General features: G+C 55.0%; 1 protein-coding gene across 2 annotated transcripts in view; it reads right to left on the reverse strand.

The window, feature by feature from the left end:
* Positions 1-298: 298 nt before the first annotated feature.
* The window catches only part of DCPS (decapping enzyme, scavenger), a 36,811-nt gene continuing 10,196 nt past the window's right edge, over positions 299-26,913 (reverse strand). Inside the window, exons 3-6 of one of the 2 annotated variants that reach the window (XM_036862122.1) lie at positions 13,324-13,469; positions 7,234-7,347; positions 2,585-2,695; positions 299-700 (exon numbers count right to left, since the gene is read on the reverse strand). In XM_036862122.1, coding sequence (XP_036718017.1) covers positions 434-700; positions 2,585-2,695; positions 7,234-7,347; positions 13,324-13,469 — 638 coding nt within the window. In that variant the 3' untranslated portion in view covers positions 299-433. The remainder of the gene's footprint in view (positions 701-2,584; positions 2,696-7,233; positions 7,348-13,323; positions 13,470-26,913) is intronic. The other variant, XM_036862123.1, reaches the window with a different exon arrangement.

Below are 26,913 nucleotides of genomic sequence, written 5' to 3' on the forward strand. Positions count from 1 at the left end.
GGTTTTTTGGGGGAACTCCCAGACAGGTGGGTGGACCTAGAGAACCATTAGGAAGATACAGTAAGTGGGAAGAAGGCAGAGGGCCCTGTGGTGGCAGAACAGGAAGGAGTGAAAGCAGGGAGGCTCAGTTGGATTCCGGATGTGAAGTCAGCCAGGACGGGTGCACGGGGGCCTAGAGAAAGCCCCAAGCCCTCCGGGCCAGCTGGGGCTGCCCCCCAGACCCTCACCCCCTTCTTAAGACCTTCCCCCTAGGTTCTGCCCACTCTGCTTCCCCAGCAGGCCACACCGTGTGTCCACACCGAATGAGACCGATAGTTTATTCTCATGCTGGGAAGAAGCCAGTACAAAATATATTAAAAAAAAAAAAAAATTCACTTGGTGCTAAAACTCTGGCTGCCCACCCCCCCCATACACATCAGTGCTCTTCTCCAACTCAGCTTCTCTGGGCCTCCTGCAAGAGCGCGAGGAGGGGGTCATCAGCTCTGAGGGCAAAGGTGAGGGTGCGGCGGCCGTAGTGCTCAGGGTCCTGCTCCAGGTTCTCGATCACCTCCGCCAGCAGGTGGGCCCGCTCCACGCCTGCACCAGGGGCCTCGAAGCCCAGGGCGGTGAAGTGCACGTGCAGGTGGTAGTAGGAGGGCAGGTAGTGCAGGTACACGCGAAGGCGGTCTCCCGCCACCTGGTAGCGCTGCAGGATGGCTTCCTGGCAAGAAAGGGGAGGGGCGGGGAGGGTCACCGTGCTACCCACACACCGGCGCCAGAACCCCCTCCTGCCCACGGCCCCGACCAGCCTCTCCGCCCGCTGTTGGCTTCGGATCCCTGTCTTCCATTCTTGGGAGTCAGCAAGTGCAGGTGACAGCAGCAAAGCGGAGGCTCTTTCTCCCAAGGATGGGGACGGTGGCCTCAATCAGGCTTCCCTGCTCCAACCTGGTAAAACACCTGCTTCCTCACAGTTGCCACTGGGCCTCTAGGAAGTCTCGGTGCTAAGGACAGGCCCAGGTTTCCAAGACTGTGGGGACCATCCTGCCCTGGATGATTTACCAGACTCATATCATCAAGTAGGTGGGAAGAGGCCTTGTTCTCCCTTTCAGCATGGAACAGAGTGGAGCGGGGCAGCGGCAGAGCTAAGGGCTTGGTGGCAGAGAAAGGATAGGGGAGGGGACGCGAGCAGGGCTGCCCTGGACAGACCAGGGAGTCATAATAGGACCATCAAATTCTTGCAGGACTCCTGGTGGAAGAGGAAAGCATCACCTTCGGCCCTGGCTCCCTTTGCCTGCCCCAACCTTGCTCAGGGGTAGGGCTTTTTCTACCACACCCCCTTCAGGAGCCTCCAAGGCTCGGAATTAAGAGGAGACTTAATTTCCACTGTAGGCAAATCCCTGAGGCAGCAGGGGTGAAGAGAAAAAGACAGGGCCTCAGTGTGCTCAGAATACACCCTGGAATTGTATTCTATTCTGCATTTGGCGCTCCCCCAGGGATCTCGGCAGCAGGGTGACACCAGGACCAGGGCACCCAAAGGGCTTCCTGGAGGGCTGGCCTGCCTGGGAGGTGCTGCCGGAACTGCCAGGGCAGGCGCAAGTGCTGGCCCAGAAACTCCCAGGGGCTCTGCATCCAGAGGCTGTTTCAGCAGAGAAACGAGTTACTGGGAAAAGAGAAAGGCAGCCAGGGGGATGGTGACGTAGGCAGGCGGGGCAGAAGGCAGTGGGCACAGGACAGGGAGGGGCCGCAGGTGAAGGGAGAGCGGCCCCAAGCACAGCGCCTCCTTCAGGTCTGCGGCAGAGCCTCAGAGCAGCTCTTGTTGAACCTGACCTGGGGGGGAGCCTCTCCCCCGCTGGGCACCCTGGTGACAGCAGGCCTGGCATGGAGGCCACATCTTCTAATGTCTCAGGCTGAGACCAAGCCCGCAGAATAATGGAATCAGAAGGAAGAAGGACCCCCTCCAGACACCGAGGCCCAGAGAGGTGAAGTGACCTGCCTGAGGTCATCCAGTGGGCTAAGGTCAAAGTGTCAGAACCAGGACCAGGACCCAAGACTTGAGACTCTCTTGACCCCCATCTCCCCTCGCCCCCAGGGCTCCTTTTAGCAACCCTGTAATTTCATTCGATTCAGCAAATCTCCCAGAGAGAAAGAATCTGGGAGAATGCCAGGTGCTAGAGGATTCAGTCTCTTCCCTCAGGGTAGATGAGGGGGCACAGACACACGTCAGGTCGTGCACCATCTACCCGAGAAACACGTCTGGCATGATGTGGCTGTCGTGAGCGGGGCGGGTGACCCTGGGATGGGAGGGCATCCCAGACGTGGCCTGCAGGACAAAGGCAGGGAGCAAAAGCGGGACCCCAAGCTGAGGAAGCCCGTGTGGGGCGAGGCAAGGGGGCTAAGAGTAGAGCTCGAGGGCAGGGCAGGACCAGGAACGGGGGCCTCGTGAGGCCCCCTAAGAGCCTTCATGGGCCCCTGCACGGGCATTCAGAGAGGAGCCCTTTTCGCGAGACAGACTTCTGGGAGGGGTGAGGAGAGGGGTCCAGGAACGCAATGGAACTGCAGTGTAACTCCCCTGGGCTCCGGCACGGATTCGGCCCCGGCAGCTCACCTGCCCCTCCTGGAGGATGTTCCTGAGCAGTGGCAGGTGCTCTGGGGTGAGGTCCCGAAGCGACTTGATGTCCCGGCGATGGCAGATGGCAATCAGGTACAGGTCATCGAGCTGTGCAGAGACAGGCAGGGGTAAACCGGGCTCAGCAGGGGACAGGGCCGGGGAGGCTGCCAATCCCAGAATTCCGCTCAGAAACCAGGAAGCATCCACACCCCAAGGCCTGCAGTGTCAGCCATAGCCAATCCCAGGGACCCCGTGGCAGGACCAATCCCCAGGCAACGTGGGCGTCCTCGTGGCCAGGGTGACTGGGACGGTCTAAGGGACAGAGCTTCTGTTTATTCTTCCTGCTAAAAAATACCATATGAGAGCATTTACATACTCACAGCTGATGGGGAATGAGGGGCGGGAAGGAGGTTCAAGAAAATGCCAAGAACAACTCTTATGGTCTAATCGCATGTACAGAAGTAACTGCTGTAAGACATAAGGTGGTAAGAGTGCAGGAGGAAGAAGGAAAGACTAGCTAGGGTGATCCAGAGAGGCTTCCTAGAAGAGAAGGCAGGGCACCCAGGTCTTGAAGAAGAGGTAGGGTTTGGAGAAAGGGCATTGAGGTAGAGGAAAGCAAAGGCTCAGAGGCAAGAAAGTCTAGGGCATCTAAGCGGGAGAGTAAACAACTCCATGTGCCTGGAATCAGAGGCAGGTGAGGGAGTGAAGAGGCATGTGACGGGGGGCGGGGAAGGGAGCCTCAGGCCAGCGGGGCAGTGAGCGCCACCACTGCTTCACGCTCTTCTCCCTTCCCCTATCTCCCAGGGCTCATAGACGGCCCTTCCTGCCGTCCATCCTGAACACTGCCTGGCTGAAGACCTGGAGTTCACAACAGTACTGAGACCCAAGGCCAACAAGGTCTTGAGCCAAGGAGCAAACGGACTCTTCCTCTTGCCCACAAAACCCTCCCACCCGTCTCTGCTTACCCAAACCCTGGCCTTGGCCAGTTTCACATCCTCGTGCGAGGCAAGCCCCAGACACCAGGGCTCCAAGGGCCAAGGCGTGGAGAGAATCCAGCAGCCCTCAGCCCTGCAGTCTGAGCTGCTAGATTCCTCAATGAGATAATTTGGGGACCATGAGTCACCCAACCAAATCCCCAAGGGCCCCAACTTAAAAACTTAGAATGCGATTTTCCATATGGTGCCGGACGTCCAACCGTGCCTCTGCATGCCAACAGTCTCTCCATGCCATACACATTCTTCTCCTCCAGGGCCCTAAGAATCCAGGCTTTCTGCCCCAGACCTGCTACAGATGAGCCCAGTGGGGACCTCCCAACAGATGGCTAAGCTGTGCCCACCCAGACCTCAGTTTTGCCTACAAGTCCCTTCTGGACTCTTCCTTCTCATGGCCTGTGCCCAGGACTCTCGCAGTAGCTAGGGGCCCAAGGAGAAGTAGGAAATAAAACTGCTTGAACTCGGAGTGTGTGTGCATGTCTGTGGGTGTCTTCAGCTGTTCCATGTGTCACTGTCACAGGACTTCCAAATAATAGTAGCGTTTATTTTAGATGGTATCTGCTGATGAATCCCAAACATGACATTAAATCACACCTCTGTGCTCCACTGGCATGGAATGAAGCATGAAGCCTGTGCTGGGTATCAGCTCACGGGATGGGCGAGGGAAGGAAAACAAACCCATTCTTGGGGATCAGACGTGACCCCGGATTTCCTGCAGGCAGCCAAAGGGCCCCGGCCCAGAGAAATGATCTGAAAAAAGCTAGACGGGGGGATGGCAAGGGTCTCAGACTGGCACCCAAGAAGGTGGCCCATCAGTCACTCTGGGGAGACAGACGCCATCAATCTTTTTCGTAAGGCAGGACAGCAAACTCAAAGTAACGGCCTTCTCGCAAGGGGCAAGACGGAGAGCGGCTGGAGCTTCGGAGAGCCGTCTCCCCACCTCAGGGGAGACGCAAAGGAGGATCCCCCTGTCTGAGGGCTTTAGACCCAAGGATCTAAATTCCGTGAACTGAAAGTGTGTCTCTATAAACACATACATATATGCTGACGTGCACAATATGTGAAGACTAACTCTGGAAGGAGAGACAAACACAGTCTCTTCTGGGAAGGGAAATGGAGGAATGTGAGGTGAGGGAACTGACTTTCACTGCCCATCTCTGTACTATTTGCATTGTTACCACGTACGTGTATTAACTAGACCGATTCCCCCCCCCCCGGCAACCCCAAATAAGGAAATAAAAAGGAATATACAGGGTCTCTCTTAAGAGAACTGAGGGAGGGATTCTATAACCTCCAGGGAGCCAGAATCTGTAGCAGACATTAGGCACTTGATAAATACTTGTGAGGTGGATGGACGGATGAATGGATGGATGGACATCTTTAACCCTAGGCCATCAGCTGGGGGAAAAAAGACACTCCTGGGAGAAGTGGCAGCAGGAGACTCCAGGGTGGCTAGAAGTCCCCTCAAAGCACATGCCAGACAGCCCTCTCCTCAGTCCTCCCCTGGTGGGTGAGGACGAAGGACAGAGGTCCAGGCCTGGCCTGTCTCCCTGATGGACACACTGCCTAACTCTAGGGAGCGGCAGACCTCAGTGCTCTGTCACAAGTCGAGGATCTGAGACACTGACGTGGCACCCCAAAGAGACAAGTGCTAAAAGCTAAGCAAAGGTTAGGGACAATCGCACGTGTCCCACCATCAAGGAAAGTCTGATATGTAAGCTGGCCCCTTCACAGCCCAAGGGCGAGTCGCCCCAGCCAGGTGGCTGGGAGCCCAGTGCAGCTCCTGAAGCCTCTTCTCTCTTAACGGGGACAGAGAGAGGGCAGTTCCACCGGCAGGCCCGGCGGGATGCCTGCCAGCACCAGGTCAGGAGGACGATGAATTTCCGTTCTCGGCGCCGTGGGCGCCGGTGTGTTAGGGCTTCTTGGATGGAGATGCTTCGGCGGTCCCCGCATGGCCCTCAGACCCCCTCCCCGCCCCCCGCAGACCACAAGGTCTTCAACGTCTGCAGGGATGCCGTGAGCCACAAGTCCCTCCCACCACACACCCACCTGCCGCCACCCAGTCTGCGATCCACAACCTGCCGGTGCGGGGCTGCCCAAGGGACAGGCAGATTTGCAGAGCCGCACGGAGGCACGGCCCAGAGCCCCACCGGCGCCCCGAGCCCCGACGGCCGCCTCCCGCCCGGCCCGAGTGGGGTGAGCTGTTGGGGGTGGGGGAAGGGAAGCAGCTGCACTCCGGCACCCGGAGGGGAGGGGCGCGCCCGGGACCTGCCCTGCCTCTAGCAGACCATCGCTGAGACCTCTGGAAGCTCCCTTCAGGGCCCCCCCACCCCCCGCGAGCCACGGTCAGGAACTCCCGCGCGCCTCCCCAGGAGGCAGCTGGCGCTCGCCGGCCTGTGCGCCTCGCCATCCAAATCCTGTCCCCTCGCCACGACCACTGGCTCTCGGCCCCCCTCTTCTGGCAACTGGAGTGGTGTGGCCAGTCGGGAAACCACCGAAGTGAACCAAGCCAACTGCAGGGGAGCCCAGGTGAGGACGCAGAGGCCAGGAGGGCGGGCGGCAGCCGGGAGAGCGAGACGGGAGGCGTCCGTGCCGGGCGGGCGCCTCCAGAACAACGTCCCTGGGTGATGTCGCGACGGTGCCCGGGTGATGTCGCGACGGTGCCCGGGTGATCTCGCGACGGTGCCCGGGTGATCTCGCGACGGTGCCCGGGTGATCTCGCGACGGTGCGAGGAACACAGAAACCAGGAAGGCCCGCCCGAGAGCAGAACGGCAAATCTGAGCTTGGGTCGCTCGCAGATTTCAGCTGGGGGAGGGGGCGCTCATCTATCCCTACTGCCCACCCCGAGAGCCCGGGTCTGGCTTCCTAGGCCTTTTCCCGGCCCAACTCCAGTCTGTGCAGGAAGAGCGCTTCCTGCACCCGGCGCTCTGCTGCTTTGTGTTACTATCAGGATATGAAAGTCCACCCAGAGAGGCGACAGTAAGGGAGACTGGTGACGGGCCGCACAGTGTGAGGTGAGGAAGGAGGAGAGAAGGGGGACAGAGGCTGCAGAGGACAGGAGGGGCGGTGTGAGTGAAGGCGGCTCCCGGGAAAGCTGCTCCCAAGAAGGTCAGGGCGGGGGGCCGCTCGGGGGCCAGGCAGCAGAGCTGAGAGGCTTGGAGGAGGGGGGTGGCCCTGGGCCACCGGAGGCCTCCTCTGTGGCTCGGGTAGTGCAGGGGACTCCTCGGGTCGGTCACCCTACTTTCTGCCGGCCAGCGTCGCAGACCGTGGGCCTGCCTGGATCTGCCGGTATCCAGGGCGCGGGGGGAGGGCGAACAGTCCACCTCAGGGCCCCACGTGCTCCTGGAAGTGAGGGTGCAGCTCCCCAGCTTGGCTGGTAAAGGAACAGCCCTCGAGGTCATGAACGCAAACACTGTCCCATCCTCACCCCCAGGGTGGGAGGTGAGCCAGAGAGGGGCTTTAACTGGCCCATTAAAGTGTAAACATTTGTTTTAGGCGCTCCCACTGCAGAGACCTCAGGCCTCCCCTGTTGGTTAATTATAATCTGCTTAGAGAGAGCGAGCAACGTGAGGAGGGAGGGCAGGATTAAGGAGGCCCAGCAGCCTGGAGCAGGGCCCTCAGGGACCAGAGAGGCCCAGCACTAAATCCTTTACCTGCTGTTGGTTCCACTTGAGGTCGGGGATGAGGACAAAGCCGTCAGAGGGATCTGGATTCTCAAAAACAATCCGCTCAGCTTCAGCCTTCCTGTCGAGAATATTGTACACCCACTGGAAGGAAGGGGAGAGAGGGGGTTCACAGACCAATCACTTTCCCCGGGAGACACCCCACAGCAGGCCAGGTAGGCTCTCAGGCCTCCCCAGGAAGGACAGCCAAGTCCGAAAGGGCCACTAAGCTCAGGGGACCGACACTCAGGCTGTCCTGTTCCGGGGAGCTACACTTGGGGGTCCGGAAGGGGCTTCCCCTCTCCCACCACAGCCACCCCCACAGGAGTCCCGACAACTCAGACAGGGCCAGCTCTTCAGGCGCTTCCTGGCCGGCACTGTGCACGTGCTGTGCTCCGGCCTCACAGGCCTGGTCTGCAGCCGCCCCTTCCACTGCCCACAGGACTCGGGAAAAGCGTCCCACGGGCGGGCCCTGTCCCACTTTATTCAGGACCACCGGCAGAGAGTCAGGCTGGGAGTTCCCTCTGCAGAGGAAGTCCGCTACACACCAGGGTGGGGAAAGGCTCAGGTTCTAGAAGTTAGTGTGCTGGGTTTCTCAGCCTGCTGGGATTCTTGTGAGGGCTGAGGTTAGCACCTCTGCCCCACCTGGGGACCCAGCTGACATGGACCCTTCATGACAAAGCAGAACAAACGCCACGTGGAGAGGCGATTACACAGACCTTTCCTGTTAACCCCAGGCTGTCAGCTCTCTCACGCCCTTTGATTAGCTGCTGTCAACAGTCTTCAGAGGACCCTTCCTTGGGCGCTGTGTGGATCCCAAGGGCATCACTTTACCATTAAGGTCCTGGGGGCCTCTCTGAAGAAGCCAGCCTGCAGGGAGGTTAAGACAAGAAGGCCCCTGTTCTCACGGGGATCCAACCCCCCAGCCCCGGCTCTTCTCCACTTCCCCAGAGGTCTGAGAGCCCTTTGCCAACACGACTTCCTTCCAGGCCAGTGAACTCTGTGCCTGAAATCGGAGAGCGAACCCTGCTGGAGAGCCACAGAGAGGGCAGGAGCTGGGCTCACGGCTGCCCCTTCCGCCCCGCAGTCACGCAGGGCCTCAAGCTGCCCGAGGGGTGGATGGGAGGCCAGGGCGCTGACACGGCCAGGCCAGCGGAGGGCTCCTCTGCCCACCACCAGGAACGCTGGCGCAGCAGTGTCAGCGAGGGCCAGGGCCACACACATCCTCCCCCATGCCCCGCCGGGTCCACATCCTCTGCTGCCGGCCAGCAGGGCCAAGGCCAAGTGCCACTGTCTGAGATGGAGAGGGAGGAGGCAGAGAACACCTGCCTGGGACCATCTGGGCCTCCCAGACCCCCTGGTAAGACCCACAGCCCGGTCACAACACAGTCGAGAAGCGCCTGCCAGCTTCACTTCCTGGGTGGAGTCTGGAGGCCGCCCAGCAGTGGCTTCCTCGTGCAGCACTGGGGCCAGAGCGATGCACAGCCCAGCAGGTGGAGAACGTCCCAGGGAGGGACATTCCAGTCAGAATGTCCTCTCTGACCGGAACTCTCTCTAAGAATGTGCTACTGGAGAAGAAAAGCCAGCCGGATCCTGACCTGAAGCCTCCCAAAAATAAATGGGAGGGAGGGGATGGTGGCCCTGCGTGGAGGGCCCTGGTGTGGCCCAGCCTCCCTGGGGCCTGTAGCTTTTGCCCACAGATAAGCAGCTCTTCCTCCGCCTGGAAAGCAACATGTCGTCTGGGAGAGAATGAACGGGCTCTGGAGCCCAACAAGACCGGGTTCATCTCTCACTTCCACCACTAACTAGCTGTACGCTGGCAAAGTGATTTCATCTGGGACTTCCCTGGTGGCACAGTGGTTAAGAATCCGCCTGCCAATGCAGGGGACACAGATTCAAGCCCTGGTCCGGGAAGATCCCACATGCCTCGGAGCATCTAAGCCCGTGCGCCACAACTACTGAAGCCTGTGCGCCACAACTACTGAAGTCCGTGCGCCACAACTACTGAGCCTGCGCTCTAGAGCCTGTGAGCCACAACTACTGAAGCCCGTGCGCCACAACTACTTAAGTCCGTGCGCCACAACTACTGAGCCCACGCGCCTAGAGCTCGTGCTCCACAACAAGAGAAGCCACCGCAGTAAGAAGCCCACGCACCGCAATGAAGGCCCCCACTCCCTGCAGCTAGAGAAAAGCCCGCATGCGGCAATGAAGACCCAACGCAGCCAAAAATAAATAAATACATAAAGAACTAGCATCTTTTAAAAAAAAAAAGTGATTTCATCTCTCTAAGCCTTGGTTTCCTCCTTCGTCAAGAGGAGCTAATAACACCCCCAAGTGAGGGTTGTGGTGCGGACTGTAGGTGAGAAAATGCGTGTGAAAGCACCGAGCACAGAGCCCTGCCCAGGGAGGCAACTGAGAGCAGGGAAGGTGCTGGGAAGGCTCCAAGGGCAGGTCAGGCTGGGCTTGCCCGAGGCTACACGACCGACTGTGGAAAGGCAAAAAAGAAAGCAGATGAGAGCAAAGGAGGTGCGCTGAGGGGACCGCGTATGGGGCTGGAAAGGCGCGTGAGGGCTGGGAAGGTATGCTGTGATGAGGGCATCTCACGGGACCACGCTGTGTGGCAAGCCCGTGAGGTGGGCGCTGTCGGGGTCCCCATATTGCAGGGGAGGATGAGGCAGGTGCAAGGAAGTTCACCCGAGTTCACACATTCCGACCCAGAGCCCACGCTCCAGGCCACGTGGGTAAGGCCTCTGGGAGAGCCGGGAGGGGCCTGAATCCACAGGATGTCTCAGCCCAGAGGAGAGAGGGAGGAGAGCCAGGGAACAAAGTCCACATGAATCATAGGGGTGACGTAACGGAGAGTGACACGCTGGGAGAGCAAGCCCGGCAACCTCGGCCCCGCAGACGATATGGGGGTGCTGGCGGCTTCCGGACGCACCTGGCACGACTTCTTCCCTGCAGGTGACACTGGCAACTGACCCAGGAGCCCCTCTCCCCGAGCCCCCTCTTCACTATCCTCCTGCTCTTTTCTGCAGGCCCCTCTCCTCCAGCCGCCCCTCCCCTGCCTGTGTCTCAGCCCCACACTCTCCCGTCCTCCCTGGAACGGCTACCTGTGTGGGCAATGGCGGCCACCACTCTGGCGCCTTTTCTGTGCTGGAAATGGCAGCAGGCACATGATATGTGGCACGGCTCTCAACTTCCACTGGGACCCCAGGAGGGAGGTGCCGTCGGTCACATTTTCCAGACAAGGAAACCGGGACTCAGAAATGAAGGGTGAGGTCGCGAGGCTCTGGGGTGGCAGGACTAGAGTCCAAACCCTGGGCTGACGCAGAAGCCCTTATCGGATGGCTCACAAATCGGTCTCTAAGGCTCCAGATCCAGACACCCCACCGCATTTTTTTTTTACTGGGAAATTACAAGCACCTCAAATTTGAGCAGCCGAATAGGGTAGATGGCTTAGAGCACAGACGCTGGGGCCAGACTGCCTGGCTTTGAAGCCCGTCTCCAAAGGCCTGTTGTGAAGATACGATGCCTGTAAAAGGCTTAGGACAGTCGCTGTTCTAAGTCACCCCGTGAGTTCCAAGAAGTGCCAAACTAACTCACCGTCCTCCACGTAAACCACTCCGCTGCCCACGCCCCCGTGCTGGCTAACGATCCGACTCTGTACCATTCATCGCCCAAGCTACCCCTGGACCCACCCCAGGCCCTTCCCTCACTGCTCCAAATCCCCCACGTCTAGGCCTTATCTCTTCATCGCGTGGGAAGCTCCCCGCTGCCTCTGCCCCGGTTCAGTCCTCTCCTTCTTCTACTCTCACCACTTCCAAATGATTCTTTAAATCTGATCACGTTACCCACATGCTCAAAACCTTTAACAGGACGCTCATCGCTATGGCAATCGTCCACAAATCTGACGATCATTAGAACAAAAAGATTTTTTAAAATGCAGATTTCCCAGCTCTACTCCCAGCTCCATTCTGACTCAGTAGATATGGAGGAGGGCCCTGTGCTCTGTATTTTAAAAAATCTAACCAGGCCATCCTGACAATCAGCAAGGTGTGGGAACTCCTGGTCTCCTGGACAAAGTGCACAAGCCTCTTTCTGGCCCCCACCTGCCTTCTCCTGCCCGTTCCCGAAATGCAACAAATGGGTCCAGCCCTCTGTGCCCCTATACTTGCTCTGCCCTCTGCCTGGAGTGCCCTGTCTGCCTCTTCCAGCTGGCAAACTTCTCTTTGTCCTTTAAGACCCAACTGGAGGATCCTCTCCCCTGTGAAGCCCCCCACTGTCTGGGCTGATCACTCCCCCTCTGTGTCGATACTGCACCTCGTGTATAGAGCACCAAAGTGCTCATCCCATTATACTGCAGTTACCAGGTTGCATGCCTATCTTCCTTACAAGACTGTGGGGGCATTATCAGTGTTTATCTTGGTGACCCTCCAGAGCCTAGCACAGGGCCTGGTACATAGGGGATGCTCAATAAATATAATGACTATAGCCAATTAAGCTGAGTGCTTGTAAACTTGCTAGAAACAGCCGAGAAAGAATACATGGGGAATTCCCTGGCAGTCCAGTGGTTAGGACTCGGCGCTTTCACTGCTGTGTGCCTGGGTTCGATCCCTGGTTGGGGTACTAAGATCTCACAAGCCACGCGGTGCGGCCAAAAAAAAAAAGAATACGTGAATGCTCATGTCAAGCAGAAGTTGGTAGAGCAGAGGGGTTATTATTTCCCAAGAGGATCTGCATAACGGTCTGTAAGAAGGTATGTATACGACTCATACCAGCTGTATTAAGGGCTTCCTCTCTTGAATCCCATACATGTGCAACCAGTGCAGCAGAACACACATTCCAGGACATCCCCCCGCGATCTTAGACACTGTCTAGGAAGATGGAGACATATTTCCCTTCTACTTAGAAGACAGAGCAAGTGCTGGGACTTCTTTAAAAAAAGGAAAAAATCAAGGCACTGTGAGCTAGAGGAGCCTTGTGCAAATACTGTGCAGGGGACCACGGCTAACAGCCGGGTCGGGTCTTCCCCAGGGGACCCCCCTGCAGGCCCTGTCAACCTCCTGTCCTTCCTCCTCCCAGGCACAATCCACCTCCCGGGACCCCACCCCCCTCCCTCCTCCGGGACAAATGGCTGTGAGCTTCCCATACTAGGACGTCCCACACCACCGTAGCCTGAATCTTGGGTGGAGTACGTAGAGATGCTCAGAGAGAACAGGGGTGAGTAATAAAGAGACAGAGAACGGGAAAACACCTCATCTATCACATTATCTCTGAGCATGCACGTGGGACCAATTCCAGGCAGAGGCTCTGGCTGGCGCTGGGCACAGACCCAAGGAGAAGTCGGATGTCTTAGCGAAATGGCCTCGCATCTGGCCCAGTTGCTGAAGACACTTCGAAGATGCCCCCAACCCACGGACATCGCCCTGGGAGAAGAGGCCCCGCACCGACCCCCCAGCCTACCCCCTGCAATGGATGCAGGGGAGCGAGGGAAGGGGGTTTCTACCCTGTGACTCAACTCCTGGAGGCTGGTTTGCTGTGGGTGAAACCAGGGATAAGAGTCTGGATGAGGAGGCCTAACCAGCACCCGTCTTTACCGTTCACAGACCCCCGGCCAGGGCAAGCCGTTCTGAGACCGTATCAAGGCTCCTGTAGAGAACTTAGAACTTCTTTCCACGAACTGGACTGCTCTGAGATCCCAGAGTGCCTCGGCGGCGTGCCCAAGACCGGTGTCAATTCCCTTATCAACGAAGGTGACTATCCTCTATGAAACCGCGACTGCCTCGGCCCAGCACGTTCTGTGCCCTCTATCCTGCTTATTCTTCTCCACAGCACTCACAGTCTCACGTTTTGTGTGGTTACTTATATATTCACGCGCTGTCTGACGCCTGAACAAGGAGGTAAGCTCCATGAAGGCAGGGGCGCCGCTGTACTCTCTGCCTGCTGTGTCCCATGGCCTGTGCTGTGGGAGAGCGCTGGCCCCCGGTACCGCCTCGACAGGTGCTTGAGAAGATACACTGGCCGCGGGGACAGCACTCCGAGTCTGACCCGGGGGGCTGGCCCAGGCCGCGGCGGCCGTACCTGGACGCTGAGGCTCTGGGACTCCAGGTGCGGTAAGGTGACGTTCCTGTAGTCATCGCCCGTCTCCCGGACCAGGCGGAGGTCCCGGTGCAGGTACTTCTGCAGGTGTTTCTCTGTGGCGGGGTAAACCACGGTTGTCTTCACGTCTGCAATGACACAACACAGCCCGGGCCACAGTCAGCCACTCTCTCCACCCAGCCCTGCCACACTCTGGCCCTGACAGGCACCGCGGAAAGGATGGGCCCAGTTCGTCTCTGATTCCCCAGTGAAGGGAGCCAAAGACTAAGAAGTTATGTTCACCCATAACCCACTCCCATGAGGTGCCTCGTGCCATTAAATTCATGACCTGAACCACACTCGGAAAATGGAAAACGTACGGTTTTCACTGATGGGTCACTAGGCCCCTCATCACCCTTAACCCTAGCCCTTCCCTCTTATGTTCTAGGCACAGGAATGAAACGTTTCTTGACTCTTCTCACATAGCAAACGTCCAGGTGTGGGGCTTTCTGGACCCAAAGCTGAAAGTCTGGTTTAAAGACAGAGACTTCCCTGGCGGTCCAGTGGTTAAGACTCCACGCCTCCACTGCAGGGGGCATGGGTTCGATCCCTGGTCAGGGAACTAAGATCCCACATGCTTCGCAGAGCAGCCAAAAAAAAAAAAAAAAAAAAAAAAGCCAAGCAGCCTCCTTAACACAGGGCAGTGCAGCACAACAGTGGTTGAAGGTGCAGCCTCTGGGGCTGGACCATCAGAGTTCAAGTCCTGGCTCTGCCTGCTCCTCGCTTGGGACCCCTGCCCCGGTCCAGGTGTTTACCCTGCCTGTGCCCCTACTTCCCCATCCGTCAGCTGAGGGTAATAATAGCTCTTACGTCATAGGGTTGGGAGCATTAGCAAGTTAATGCCTGTGGAGCTCTTCGAACAACAATGTCTGACACATAATAAATACTGGCTATTTTCAACCCAGGGTGACTCAGTCTTGACTTTGGCACCATCAACATTTCCACCTAGATAATTCTTTGCTGTGGGGCTGTCCTGTGCATTGCAGGCTGTTTAGCAGCATTGCAGGTTTCTACCGGGATGCTAGTTAAACCCTCTCTCCAGTTGTGACAACCATAAATGCCTCCAGACATTGCCAAGTGCCCCTGGGGGATAAAACTGCCCCCAGTTGAGAACCACTGTTTCCATCACAAGGAAACCTGGTAGTGTTCCTAAAGAGACTCTAAGCTAGGGTCCTAGTAAAACACCAGCCGGTTTTGGTTAAGTCCTTTTTCCTGTTTCTCTTAACATCTGCTACAACAGCTTCAACATAGATCTTAAAAGCAGGATCTTAAAAGCAACATAGATCTTAAAAGCAGGTCTTAAAAGCAACATAGATCTTAAAAGCAACATCAGTTGGGATGTTTCTCAAAGGACCCAAGTCCTCCCTGACTCTAGATTCAGATGTGCTCTCCCAGAGAGGTCCCTGAGAGGAGCAGCCCAGCATGGGCATTGGACACTCCAGGAAATTCTCAGACTCGCCTGCATACCCACCTAAGAACTACCGACCTAGGTCTGAGGACATAGGCGATTCTCATGCTCATTTCACAGGTGGGTGAAGAGTTCACAGGGATTCCAGACTCCTCCGACACCACGCTGTGGGATGGGGCAGAGGCAGGACTGGAACCATGGCTCCCATCTGACCTGGAACGGGAGGCACAAAAGTCTCCTCGCAATCCTCTGGGCACTTCTCACTCCCACCACCCTCTAACGGCCTAGGGTCACAGGCCAGAGGTCAAAGGGCAAGCACACCAAGCTCTCAGGAGACAGGAGACTGCCTGAAATAGAGGGAATGTCAGCACCTTGGCCCTTGCAGTGCAGCCTGGTGGGGAAGGACGAGATTCTGGCACCCATCGGTCTGGGTTCAAATCCTGGCTGGGTAACCTTGGGCATGTGAGAAGCCAGTGAGCGGCAGCTGGGAAGCCTCTAGAAGCTGCCCTCCACCTGCAGCCCCGTGGAAGAGTGCTCCTCCAATGCTGCCTCTTACTCTCCTTGTGTCGCCTGGGCAGGGCAGGCGGAGAAAGGCGCTCCCTCCGGGTGGGGAGACGGGCCGGGACGACCTGGAGAAGAGCCCGGCCCCACTGGCAACGCACACGCAGCCCTGGGCTCCCGGCCTGGGGCCCCCTGGCCGCTCCAGACCAGAAAGCCACAGGGCCTATGGGCTTGCCCGCCTGCCAAGGCCGGCCACAGACTGCCCCCGCCGCAGAGCCCTGGGAACCGGCCCCTCCTGCCCTCCCCCCATAAGCGGGGAAAAATAAAAAGGCACTTTCCAACTGCTCACTTTCTGCCGTCCTGCTTCCTTTCCCGAGACCCGCCTGCCTGGAGGAGGCACACCTTGCTGCACTCTGAGCCCCGCCAGAGCCAGTCACTCCTCGCCCGGCCTCGGGCAGAGCCGCGCTGCTGGCATCACGGTGGGGACTGCCCCTCCAGTCTCGCCCAGGCCCCCCTCCGAGCCCACTGACCGCCACGCACCCCCCGGCCGTCTCTGCCCCAGCCACAGCGACCTCCTTACACTCCCCACCGACTCCCTTCTCTAGGCCTCACACCTGCCCCCCTGTCTCATTCACTCAGGCCTCCGGCCAAAGGCCAGCTCCTCAGAGCTCCCAGACGGCCCCGACCAGAGAGGCACCCCTTACCTCCCCACGCCCTGCCTCCTTCACCCCTCACTGCCTGACGACAGAGGACATATTTATTGTCTGATTCCCCCATTAGACGGACTTCCCTGGAGGATAGGGATTTTTGTCTACCTTAAAATTTTGTTTTATCATTTTATTCCCAGCACCTGGAAGAGCGCCTGGTATACGGCAGGTACTCAACAAATACTGAACAAATGAAAAAATGAATCTGGCCTTTTTAGACTTTAAACCCAGGAAGAGCATTTCTTGTCCCAAATGGAATAAAAGCTCTCCGGAAAAAAAAAAAAAAAAAGAGTCAATATATTTCCCAATGCTGACTTTCTCACTGGAAGCCAAAAGCAAACTCTGGTGTTTATCCAAATGACCTGCAACTGAGCTTCACGAGGAATCTGGGCAAGAGTCAATGCCCGATATATGCTCAAACCATCGGGTGAAAATATGTTGAGGAACAGGACATGCACTCAGGGCCTCAAAAACATCTCCTCAGAGATTACTTATTAATTACAGAGGCGGACACAAAGTGACTGGGGTGAACACCACTCCCCGTGGGATGAACTGACAGCCTGGGCCTCCGGGGCTGTGCCGTGGTGCGCCCGACGAAACGCATAACCCGCATCCGATCGTGAGGCGACATCATCCTCCCAAACCCAGGGACGCTCTTCGGAACAAGTGGCTTCAAGCTCTGCCCAAGCGTCAAAGTTAGGGCTGAGGGACTGCTCCCGATTACAGGACACTAGGGCCTGGGCTGGATCCTGGACGGGGGCAGGACCGGGGTGTGCGGGAGTTTCCTGCTTGAAAGATGGTACTGAAACACTGGCAAGATTTAATAACGGTCTCCACATCACATAATGGCTTTGTATAAATGGGGAAGCTCCCAAAATTGATCATTTTACTCTGGTTCCTAGGAGACACACACCGACGTGCTTAGCACTGAGGGGCTACCACGTCTGCAACTTACTTTTCAATAACAGAGCGAATAGTAACAAAATATTATTATATGTTTATGTGGAGAGAGAAAAAGGAAACGTGGCCAGATGTTAACAAGAGGTGAAGGGCTTTTTAAGGGAGTTCTTTGTACTATTCTTACAGCTCTTCTGTAAGGCTGAAAATTTTTTTCAAAATATAAAGTTAAATAAAAAGGTGTCGGTACTCTCTAGACCCTGGGCGCTAACTGGCAGCGGAGGTACCAGGCGCTGTCCTAAGCCCTGCATGCGTATGAACCCACTCACTCCCCACAGCCAGCGTGGGACGGGTATGACTTTGGTCCCCGTGTCACACACGAGGAAGCTGAGGCTCAGGGCCGGGCTTCCAGCCTCAGCACCACGTGCCAGCCGCGCAGGCCAGCAGACGTGGCTTCACCCCTCCGCCCGGTGCCCTCTCTGCCAATCCCAGTTTAGCAAGTTGACTTAAGGGGCCACCTGCCCAGGATGAGAAGTACCTGGAACCTCCCAGCCCAGAAGCTTCTCCCCGTAGCTAGAGAAGCAACAAGGAACTTCCTGACCCTGCCCTCGTGCTGGCATTCTTAAAAAAATCAACTCCAAAACCAAGAGCTCAAAAATGTTCACAATCTATTGAGAGCATCCTTGACACTCCTTACAAGGGCTTCCTATCCGTCATGCTCTTTCAAACTTTGTTTTTATTTTTAGTTTAAGGTGTGTTTGCACATAGGTTAGAAGTCAAACGAAGCTTGTTTTAAAATGTTTTCTGCTCCTTTCGGAGCACCATTTTCAACTCTTCCGGCCATTTCCTTGGTTTCGTACTTCCACAGTTCCAAATTACAAACATTTTTATAACTTGTTCCACCTTGATTTTTCAGTTTTATTATTTATTAAGCTCCCGTTATGGAAGATAAGGATTTAGCTTTTTTACCAACTCTATACCAGAAGAGCGTGAGTATGCATGTGTGTGCGCGTGTGCACACACGCTCCTTCTACCCCATCCTCACAACACAACCAGATCACGATTTTGGATAAATCAGCACACACGCTCCTTCTACCCCATCCTCACAACACAACCAGATCACGATTTTGGATAAATCAGCACACACGCTCCTTCTACCCCATCCTCACAACACAACCAGATCACGATTTTGGATAAATCAGCACACACGCTCCTTCTACCCCATCCTCACAACACAACCAGATCACGATTTTGGATAAATCAGCACACACGCTCCTTCTACCCCATCCTCACAACACAACCAGATCACGATTTTGGATAAATCAGCACACACGCTCCTTCTACCCCATCCTCACAACACAACCAGATCACGATTTGGATAAATCAGCACACACGCTCCTTCTACCCCATCCTCACAACACAACCAGATCACGATTTTGGATAAATCAGTACACACGCTCCTTCTACCCCATCCTCACAACACAACCAGATCACGATTTTGGATAAATCAGTACACACGCTCCTTCTACCCCATCCTCACAACACAACCAGATCACGATTTTGGATAAATCAGTGCTCAACATCAATACCATTATGATGATGTAAATGCTGTCTACTGCTGAATAGTACACTAGGACTATTTTTCCTTTTCAGCACAATTTTTGGTATACAGAGTTAGTATTTACTTTTTTGTTTTCTTTTCTATAAACTTGTCACTAATTCATCCCCACATCCACTTCCCTTTTTATAAAAATCTCCTCTTGATGTTACAACTCATCAGGCACAAGAGCAACAGTGTGTTCACGGAGCCTGTGACCTGCTCCTGCAGGTGCCCCGTGCAGGGCTGTGTCCTAGGAGCTCGGAGCACTGCCCTCGCCCCCTCTCCTGTGCTGGGTACCTTGTTTCCCAGATCCATTATCTTCCTCTTTCACATGTATGTCCTCATTTTACTGAAGCAGTGCTTCTCAAGCTTTAGTGTGCATCAGAACCACCTGACTCAGGACGCCTGGGGTGCGGTCCAAGAATCTGCATTTCTAACAAGTCCCCAGATGCAGCTGCTGCCGCCGGGCCAAGGACCATACATCAAGAACCACGGCACTGGGCTTCCCTGGTGGTGCAGTGGTTAAGAATCTGCCTGCCAATGCAGGGGACACGGGTTCGAGCCCTGGTCCAGGAAGATCCCACAGGCCACGGAGCAACTAAGCCCGTGCACCATAACTACTGAGCCTGCGCTCTAGAGCCTATGAGCCACAACTACTGAGCCCACGCGCCTCAGCTACTGAAGCCCGCGGGCTCTAGAGCCGGTGCTCCGCAACAAGAGAAGCCCACGCACCGCAACAAAGAGTAGCCCCCTCGCCGCAACTAGAGAAAGCCTGCGCGCAGCAACGAAGACCCAACACAGCCAAAAATAATAAATAACGAAATTAATTAAAAAAAAAAAAAAGAACCACGGCACTAAAGTACAAACTCAAGATGCGTCCAGAGATATGGCGCAAGGGAGATACATTTAGAGACTTGAAACATCTGAAAATGTCTTTATTCTACTGTTGCACTTAATTAAGCGCTTGGCTAAAGAATTCTAGGATGGATAGCAACGACCCTCCAAGTCTGAAAGCACTGCTCTGTGACCTTCTAGACTGCAGTGCTAAGAAGTCTGAGGTCATTCTGATCCCCAAACCTTTGTACCGACCTGTTTTTTCCTCACTGTCCCCCCGTGTCCTGATTGTATTGATGGGTCTTGGAGCGGGTTTACTTTCATCCATCAAGCTGGGTAAGTGTCAGGCCCTTTCAATCTTGAAAATCATGTTCTTCAGTCCTGGGACTCATTTCTTTGATTATTTTCTTCCCCATTTTCTCTGCCCTTTCTTTCTGGAACACTATTTGCATATTTAACTTCTTTGATTCATCTTGTAGTTTTCTTTTCTCTCCCATTTTCCAGCTCTATGTCTTTCTGCTCTACTTTTCAGGAATTTTTCTTCATCTTCTCTTCTGTTTTCATTTCTGCTGCATTTTTAAAAATATTTATTTATTTATTTATTTACTTGGCTGCCGTGAGGTCTTAGTTGCGGCACATGGGATCTTTAGTTGAGGCACGCGGGCTCTTAGTTGAGGCATGCAGGAACTAGTTCCCTGACCAGGGATCAAACCCAGGCCCCCTGCATTAGGAGCATGGAGTCTTACCCGCTGGACCACCAGGGAAGTCCCATTTCTGTTGTATTTTTAATTTCTAAGAGCTTTAAAAAAAACTTCCTTATTGATAGTATCTTGTTCTTTTGCTTTCTATATACCATAATTTCTCTCTGAGATTAATTACAGTCTCTGAAAATTCCTTCTCCCTGCGTAGTCTCTGTCTCCTCCAAGTCTCTTTCTTTTCCTTCCTTCCTTTTCCTTGTCCTTTCTTTTTTAACTGAGGCATTACTCCAAAGTCTGCCACCTGGTTTGTCCGCTCACTCGTGTGTAAGAGGAGAGCACTAAGTCGCTGGCGGGAAGCTTGCAGACACACGGGCGCTCACCTGGAGCCTCATTTTAGGATCATCAGGCTATTCCTTTGCGTGATGGAGCCCTCAAGAACTTAAGTCTTTTCTCTTGGGCTGGTCAGATTCCCCACATGATTCTTCCTGTTTCATATGTGGAGGTAGGAACCTGGCAGGCAGCATTCTGAGCGATGAGGAAGAGAAGCAGGTGGGTGGAGGGAAGGTGGCCACTAAATGTGCTGACTTCCACTTAACCTTCTACGTTTTTGTACCATCACCCCACCCTCACCGGCACCTAGAATCTCTAGACCCATCTCTGGAAGGAGCAGTTACCAGTCCTGTGAAGCGGGAAAGGGGATTTCGGCAGCCGTGGCTCAGGTTTCCCCTCTCAGACCTGCCACGTCAGTTCTTCCTCCTCCCTTCGCTTCCTCAGTTTGTCTCCTCTCCCTCTAGTCTATATGGGTTAATTTTATTTAAAGGTAATTCCTTTCATGCCATTTTTCGTGAGGGTTTTAAAGGAAGTAGGTGGGCACTTGAACTGCCCCCTTTTAACTGGAAGCCCAGGTCCCTGTCCTTCTGTCTCCCTTCTAATGCTTTATTTTTCTTCTTAGCCGTTTACTGACTCTTGACCTGTTTGTTATTTATGGTTCCTCTCCTCCAACTGGACATCAGCTCCTTGAGAGCAAAGACTCTGTTTTGTACACTGGGTGTACTGTGCCTGAAACAGCACCTGACACATATTGGGCCCTCACAATACAGTCTACAGAACAGAATATATGCCACTTTACTGATAAAAGAGTGTGTGCATGTACAACTGCATACACATAAGCACACACAGAAAAAAGTCCGAAATTCAGGACATATTCCAAGATGGGATGTTATGTCTGGGCAGTGGAGATGTGTGTAATTGTAATTTTTAAAATTAGTTTTTTTGGGTATTCATTACGTTTTCTAAAACAAATATGGATCACTTCATGACAAATATATTAAAAACAGAAAAATAAGCCACCCCTTAAAACTGAAGCCCAGGGAGGTTAGTAAGTTACCCAAGGTCATACAGTTAGTAAGCGGTGGAGCTGAGATTGAACCTAAGAAGTCTGACTCCTCTATGCAACAGTGCTTTCCCTGCTACAGGGCCATCCTCTTCCAGGCCTTCTCCTAAGAAACCTGTGCTGCAGCCACTTTCTCCAAAAAGCAGCCCTATCAGATAGGAGAGACAGGATTAGTTCCAACCCCTCCTGGAGACACGTAAACAGCCGTCAGCAAAACCAAAGAGCTCAGTGAGGTGCCAGAGCGATTGGAGCTGCAGACTGGGAGGTCCGGGAGGACGTCAGAGCGAGAGCCCAACAACGTGATGCTCGCTGCTCGCTGCATGGCCCCTGGGAGCGCAGGGAAGCAGAAGCGTGCTCCCCTCAGCGCAGGGGGCCTGTCTGAGGAGCGGCCCCAGGGGGTCCGCTGAAGCCAGGTGCTGGGCTGGAACAGGCTCTGGAGGGGAGCACAGAGGGATGAAGACGAGCCCGCGGACAACAGGGAACGATGGCTGCTTCGACTTCTGTGGGTGGTACCAACCGCCCTGGCGCCCACCCGCGGTGACAGTGCCGGATGGTGGGGAAGGAGGCCTGGGGCGGGGCGGTCGCCGCCCTTGTGGGGCTCAGGGCAGCAGCTGTTTCTCTACAGGGGTGCCGTGGCGGCGGGAATGGCCACACCGACACACCCCAGGTGACAGCAGCCCTGTCCACACCCGCGCCCTCTCCCCGCAGCCCGAGGAGCAGGCTGGTGTGCCCATGGCCAGCACAGAGCTCCGTCCTGCCCTTCAGGACCCTTAATTAGGGTCTCCTGAACATCCTTCTCCAACAAATAAAACCAACCCGGTCCCCCACCCAGACACGAAAGCCCAACTGCTTTCAGAGGCAGGGCTACAGACAGGAAAGAGCAGCTGCCTTTCTTGCTCTCTGCCAGAGCTAGCTTAGCCAAATCCCCAGGAAAATGCTGTTGCCCATGAAACACGAAAATGCAAACCACAGACAGTCTGCTCTCCTTCCCACACACATGTTCAAACAAGCCTGCTTTCCAGCGCTGCTGCTGACTTCTCCCCAGTGAGGTCATCGCTGCGGCCCAGCCCGTGGCTCCTGCTCTCCCGCCATTATCAGGAGCTGCTTTCAACTTATTTGACCCAGATGTGCAGGCTCAGGGGAGCAGGGGAGAAGCAAGAGGAAAGCGGGAGCGGCTGCGAGGCCCACCCCGCCCTCCGTCCACAGGAGCCAAGCAGACACCCGGGTGATGGGCTGCCAGACCCAGGCTGGCAGGGCACCCCATCAGAGCACTCCTAGAGAAGGTTGGCAAGGGCAGAGGCTGGTGGGGGGTCTCCCGGGACTTGCGTTTTCTTTCCTCCTCTTGGGGACCTCCCCCGGCCAGACAACACCCTCCGCAGCCCTGGTGTCATAGAGACCAGAGAGCAGGCCGGAGGCTGGAAGAGGAGGCCCGGGGCGGGGCGTCCATTGTCCCACGCTGCAGGACGCTGGAAGTACTCAAGTGAGGCCTGAAAAGACCTCCAGATCAAGGATAAACTGGGCTGAAGGGTGTGGTCGGGATCCTACAGGAAAGCAGCTTCAACCGCCCCACAGCAAACCTCCAAACAGCTAATTACCTGGCTCAACGAAAGCACAGAGATGCCACTGGAGACACGGGAGAGGCAGATGCCGATTTTAGCAAGACCCTGGCTCCGGCAGGCTCCTCCCCGCCCCCTCCTCTCCTTGGTCCTCCGAGGCCCGGGAGGGTCAGGAGAGGGTCTGACAGGACCTGACGGCCCAGCCACAAATTCAGTGACTCTGCATGCAGCCCCAGGGGTTACATCCCTTAGGGATGGGAACTGCTGCGGCAGGACGGCTGCAGGGCGCACAGCACTCCACGGAGTTGCATCTGAACAGAAGGATGAGAGCAGGTATCTAACGAGATAATGGAGCTGCCATTGACAGTCCTGGCGAGACCCTAACCCCACAGGCGGGAAGAAACTGTTCTGGGGCCCAGCGGGCCTGACTCTTAAAAGCTGTTAGGCTGAACACTCAGGAGTCCCAGAAGACGGCCTCAATCTCAACTTCTGTCTAAAGGCATCTCCTTACTTCACTCTGAAAGAAGCAGAGGTGCCAAGTCTCAGGGCATCCTGCGTGCGCTGGCGCGAAGCGAGAAGGTGGAGGGCACAGGACACCCCGCCTCTGGGGAGCCAGGACTACCGGAATGCCAGGCCTTCGCTCACGGAGAAGCACGGATCAGAACCAGGCCGCCCAGGCTGAAGTGGGACCAGCTGACGCACGGGTAACCCGCCCTCGCCCACTGGTCCTGAGCAAGCTGACTTTCTGCTGGCTCGAGCCTTAAGACTGCCACAGTCTTGGTGCCTTGCCCCATCTGAGAGCGAGAGAGAGTGGTGGCCACACTTCAGGAGCTCAGGATCTAGCCACTTCTAAACAGGCTCTGAACGCAGCGGCTTTTCCCAGCCTCGCGGAAGCCACAAGTCTAAACAGAGAACTGAAGAGAGGCTTCTGCTCCCAGCCGGTGAAGGAGGAGATGGGGGCACGGGGGAGGCCGCACCTGAGGGCGCTCGGAGCGGAGCTGGCGGGGGAGGGCAAGCGAGGCCCGTCAGACAGCTGACAGGAAGGCAGAACCCAGATTCTGGGACAAGAAGTTTACTCTGGTGGTAGGGACCTTTCCATCCTGAAGTTTCTGCTTGCTGTTATTCCACTGTCCCTCTAAGCCCCAGAGAGGGCCCTGGCTTGCTGGTGTCAGAAGCTCTGAAGCTCCCAGGGAGAAAGGTAGACAGAAATCTGCCATCCTTAGGTGGCCTCTGCTGATGAAGAGAGACCCCTGTGGGCTGGCTCGCCTTTCCCCTGCCCCATTAAAGAAGCCCCAGAAGTAGCTGAGGCCACTCCGCAGCTCTGTCCACACCGCTGTCCTCACCGGGAACCACCTTCTGCCTTCCCGTCTCCAGGTGTGGGAGGAGCTAACTGTGCACGGCCCGGCATCACCCCTCCACGGCCACACGCTCTTGACCAGTACCTCCCAGGTATGTCTCTGCAGCTAAGTGTAAATCTCCAGAGTTTGGGGTCTGCATAGTTGGGGGTACGCAGTACTTGCTGATGAACTGACAAGCCCCGTACAACGAGGGCCATTCGGGCTGTGAAGTAAGGACACGGCCAGAGGCCCCCGTCCAGGCTCATCTTCTGGTCTGCTTCTTTGTTTGGTTTGTTTGGGGGTGAGGTTAACGTCCTAAAAAATCTCTAACAGAGCATCACGTGATTATATTCTCAAGTAATCCAGAGGTCTAACCCCTAATCCTTTTCATTGACGTAAACACCAATAATAGTTCGGTGCTCATTATTCCAGTCTCTTCTTGAATGAATTTACATATACATGAACACACGTACATAGAGGTCTATTTTTTAAGCACAAGAGGGATGAGTCTTGAGGGGTTAGCTGTGACCTCAGAGATCTCCCATGACAGTCCACACCGACCTCCTTCGTCCTTTGTAACAATCGCGTTGTAGCCTAGGCTGCGTACGTACCACGCCTATTAACCCTTCTCACACACACATGGTCACTTAGGTTGGTTTTGGTTTTACTTTTCATTTTTTCTATCACAAACGATGCTGCAGTGGACATTCTGGCCCCTCTTTGTGACGTGTATGAGTGACTGTCTAAGTCAGACACCTAGAAGTAGAAACGCTAGGTCAGAGGGACACAGGTTTCAATATCTTATGGATCTGGCCATGTCTGACACCCCACCCACTGTGCATGAGCACCTAGGACTCACTCTGTGCAAGGGAGTTTGGGAGAAACGAGGTGTCTGTCTCAGCTCACCAACACTGGCTCCATCTGGCCATGGCCTCAATGGGGGTAACTTCTCTATGGCCTAAGCTCCCTACACCTACAGAGCCCCACGCGGCATATTGAGACATATGGGGAAGGTCCCCATCTCCTATTTAATAGTGACTCTCAGGCCGTTTCAAAAACCCACTGCGATGGCAGTAATGACGTACAAATGGGAACAAACCCGTAACAGTGACGGGAACAAGAACAGGGAGGCAGCAGAGAATGAGAGACAGCAATTCATTTTCCTAAGTTAGGAAGTGGAAGGTAGGATGTGAGTGGATGAGACCACACTGAAGGAAGCTGCAGCCTGGAGCATCCAATGGGCTACAGGGAGGTGACTGCCAGCCTCACCACAGGAACCAGAAGAGGATGTGGGCTCTAAACAAGCAGGGACAGAGGACAGGACGGGAAACGACGCTGGAGACTAGGACCAGCTAAAGGCCCCCTCTAGAGAAGAGCTGTACCAATTGGCTCCATCCATTGCCTACCTTCATCCTAGGGGCAGGCACTTAATGCAGATGAAAACAGAGGAATGTGCCCCAAAGATATTAACCCTTGGGCTGGAGCAACGGTAGGAAAACTCTTCTTAGTTTTCTTTTCTTTTTTTTTTTTTTAAACAACTCTTGAAAAATGTAAAAGCCATTCTTATCTCATGGGCCATACCAAAGGAAGCAGGCCAGATATGGCCCATGAGCTGTGGTGGACGAGAGAGCATCCTGGCTCCAGAGCACACACTGGTCAAGCCGCACACTCAGGCAAGGCCAGACGGCCGGCAAGCCCCACGCCCCGTCTGCACAGCACCGGGCAGCTACCCACCCAAGAGGGGCCTATTGTGGAAACAGACCTACCTATCAGCTCACTAGACTATCAGCCTGGTTCTTCATTTTTAAATACAAATGAAGCGGGACTTCCCTGGCGGTCCAGTGGTTAGGACTCTGTGCTTTTGCTGCGGAGGGCCCGGGTTCAATTCCTGGTCGGGGAACTAAGATCCCACAAGCCACATGGTATGGCCAAAAAAACTTTTTTAAATAAAATAAATACAAATGAACTAACATTCACCAGACACTGAGGGAAAAACAGCAGCCTGAAAAAGAATGACCAAAATAAACAACCAGAACCAGATCCCAGAGGAAACGGGATCATTTAAGGGTCAGGAGATAATTTTTAAAACAATTCTAATTAGTGTGTCAGAGAAAGTCAACCCAACTTGGCCTCTGTGAAGCAAGAGCAAGACGCTATGAAAATGAAATCATCAGAGGACCAGAAGAAAGAAGATTAAAATGGTGGCTCCCAATGAAAACCTTCACTCGGAGGTCTGGAGGACAACGTCAAGACCATCTACCACCTACAGAAAGTAAAGACACGGATGGGAAAAGGAAGAGAACAGAAACAGCACACGGGATTGAAACCGTGCACCTCAGATTGGGACCTGAACCCACACGGCTGGGACTCGAACACGGCCAAAACCCACGGTCTTCCAACTGAGATCACACACCTGGTTTCAGGACTTAATGAAGCTCAGGTTCTTGAAGTCTCATTGCAGAAAGAATTCAGTGAGAGACAAAGTGATCAGTAAGAAGTGGATTTACTTAGAAGCACACTCCACAGACAGAGTGTGGGCCATCCAGAAGGTGCGAAAGGCACCAGGACATGGGGGTTGTCAGTTTTTATAGGGGTGGGTAAT

This window comes from Balaenoptera musculus, chromosome 8 (assembly GCF_009873245.2).
Source record: "Balaenoptera musculus isolate JJ_BM4_2016_0621 chromosome 8, mBalMus1.pri.v3, whole genome shotgun sequence".
Lineage (NCBI taxonomy): Eukaryota > Metazoa > Chordata > Mammalia > Artiodactyla > Balaenopteridae > Balaenoptera > Balaenoptera musculus.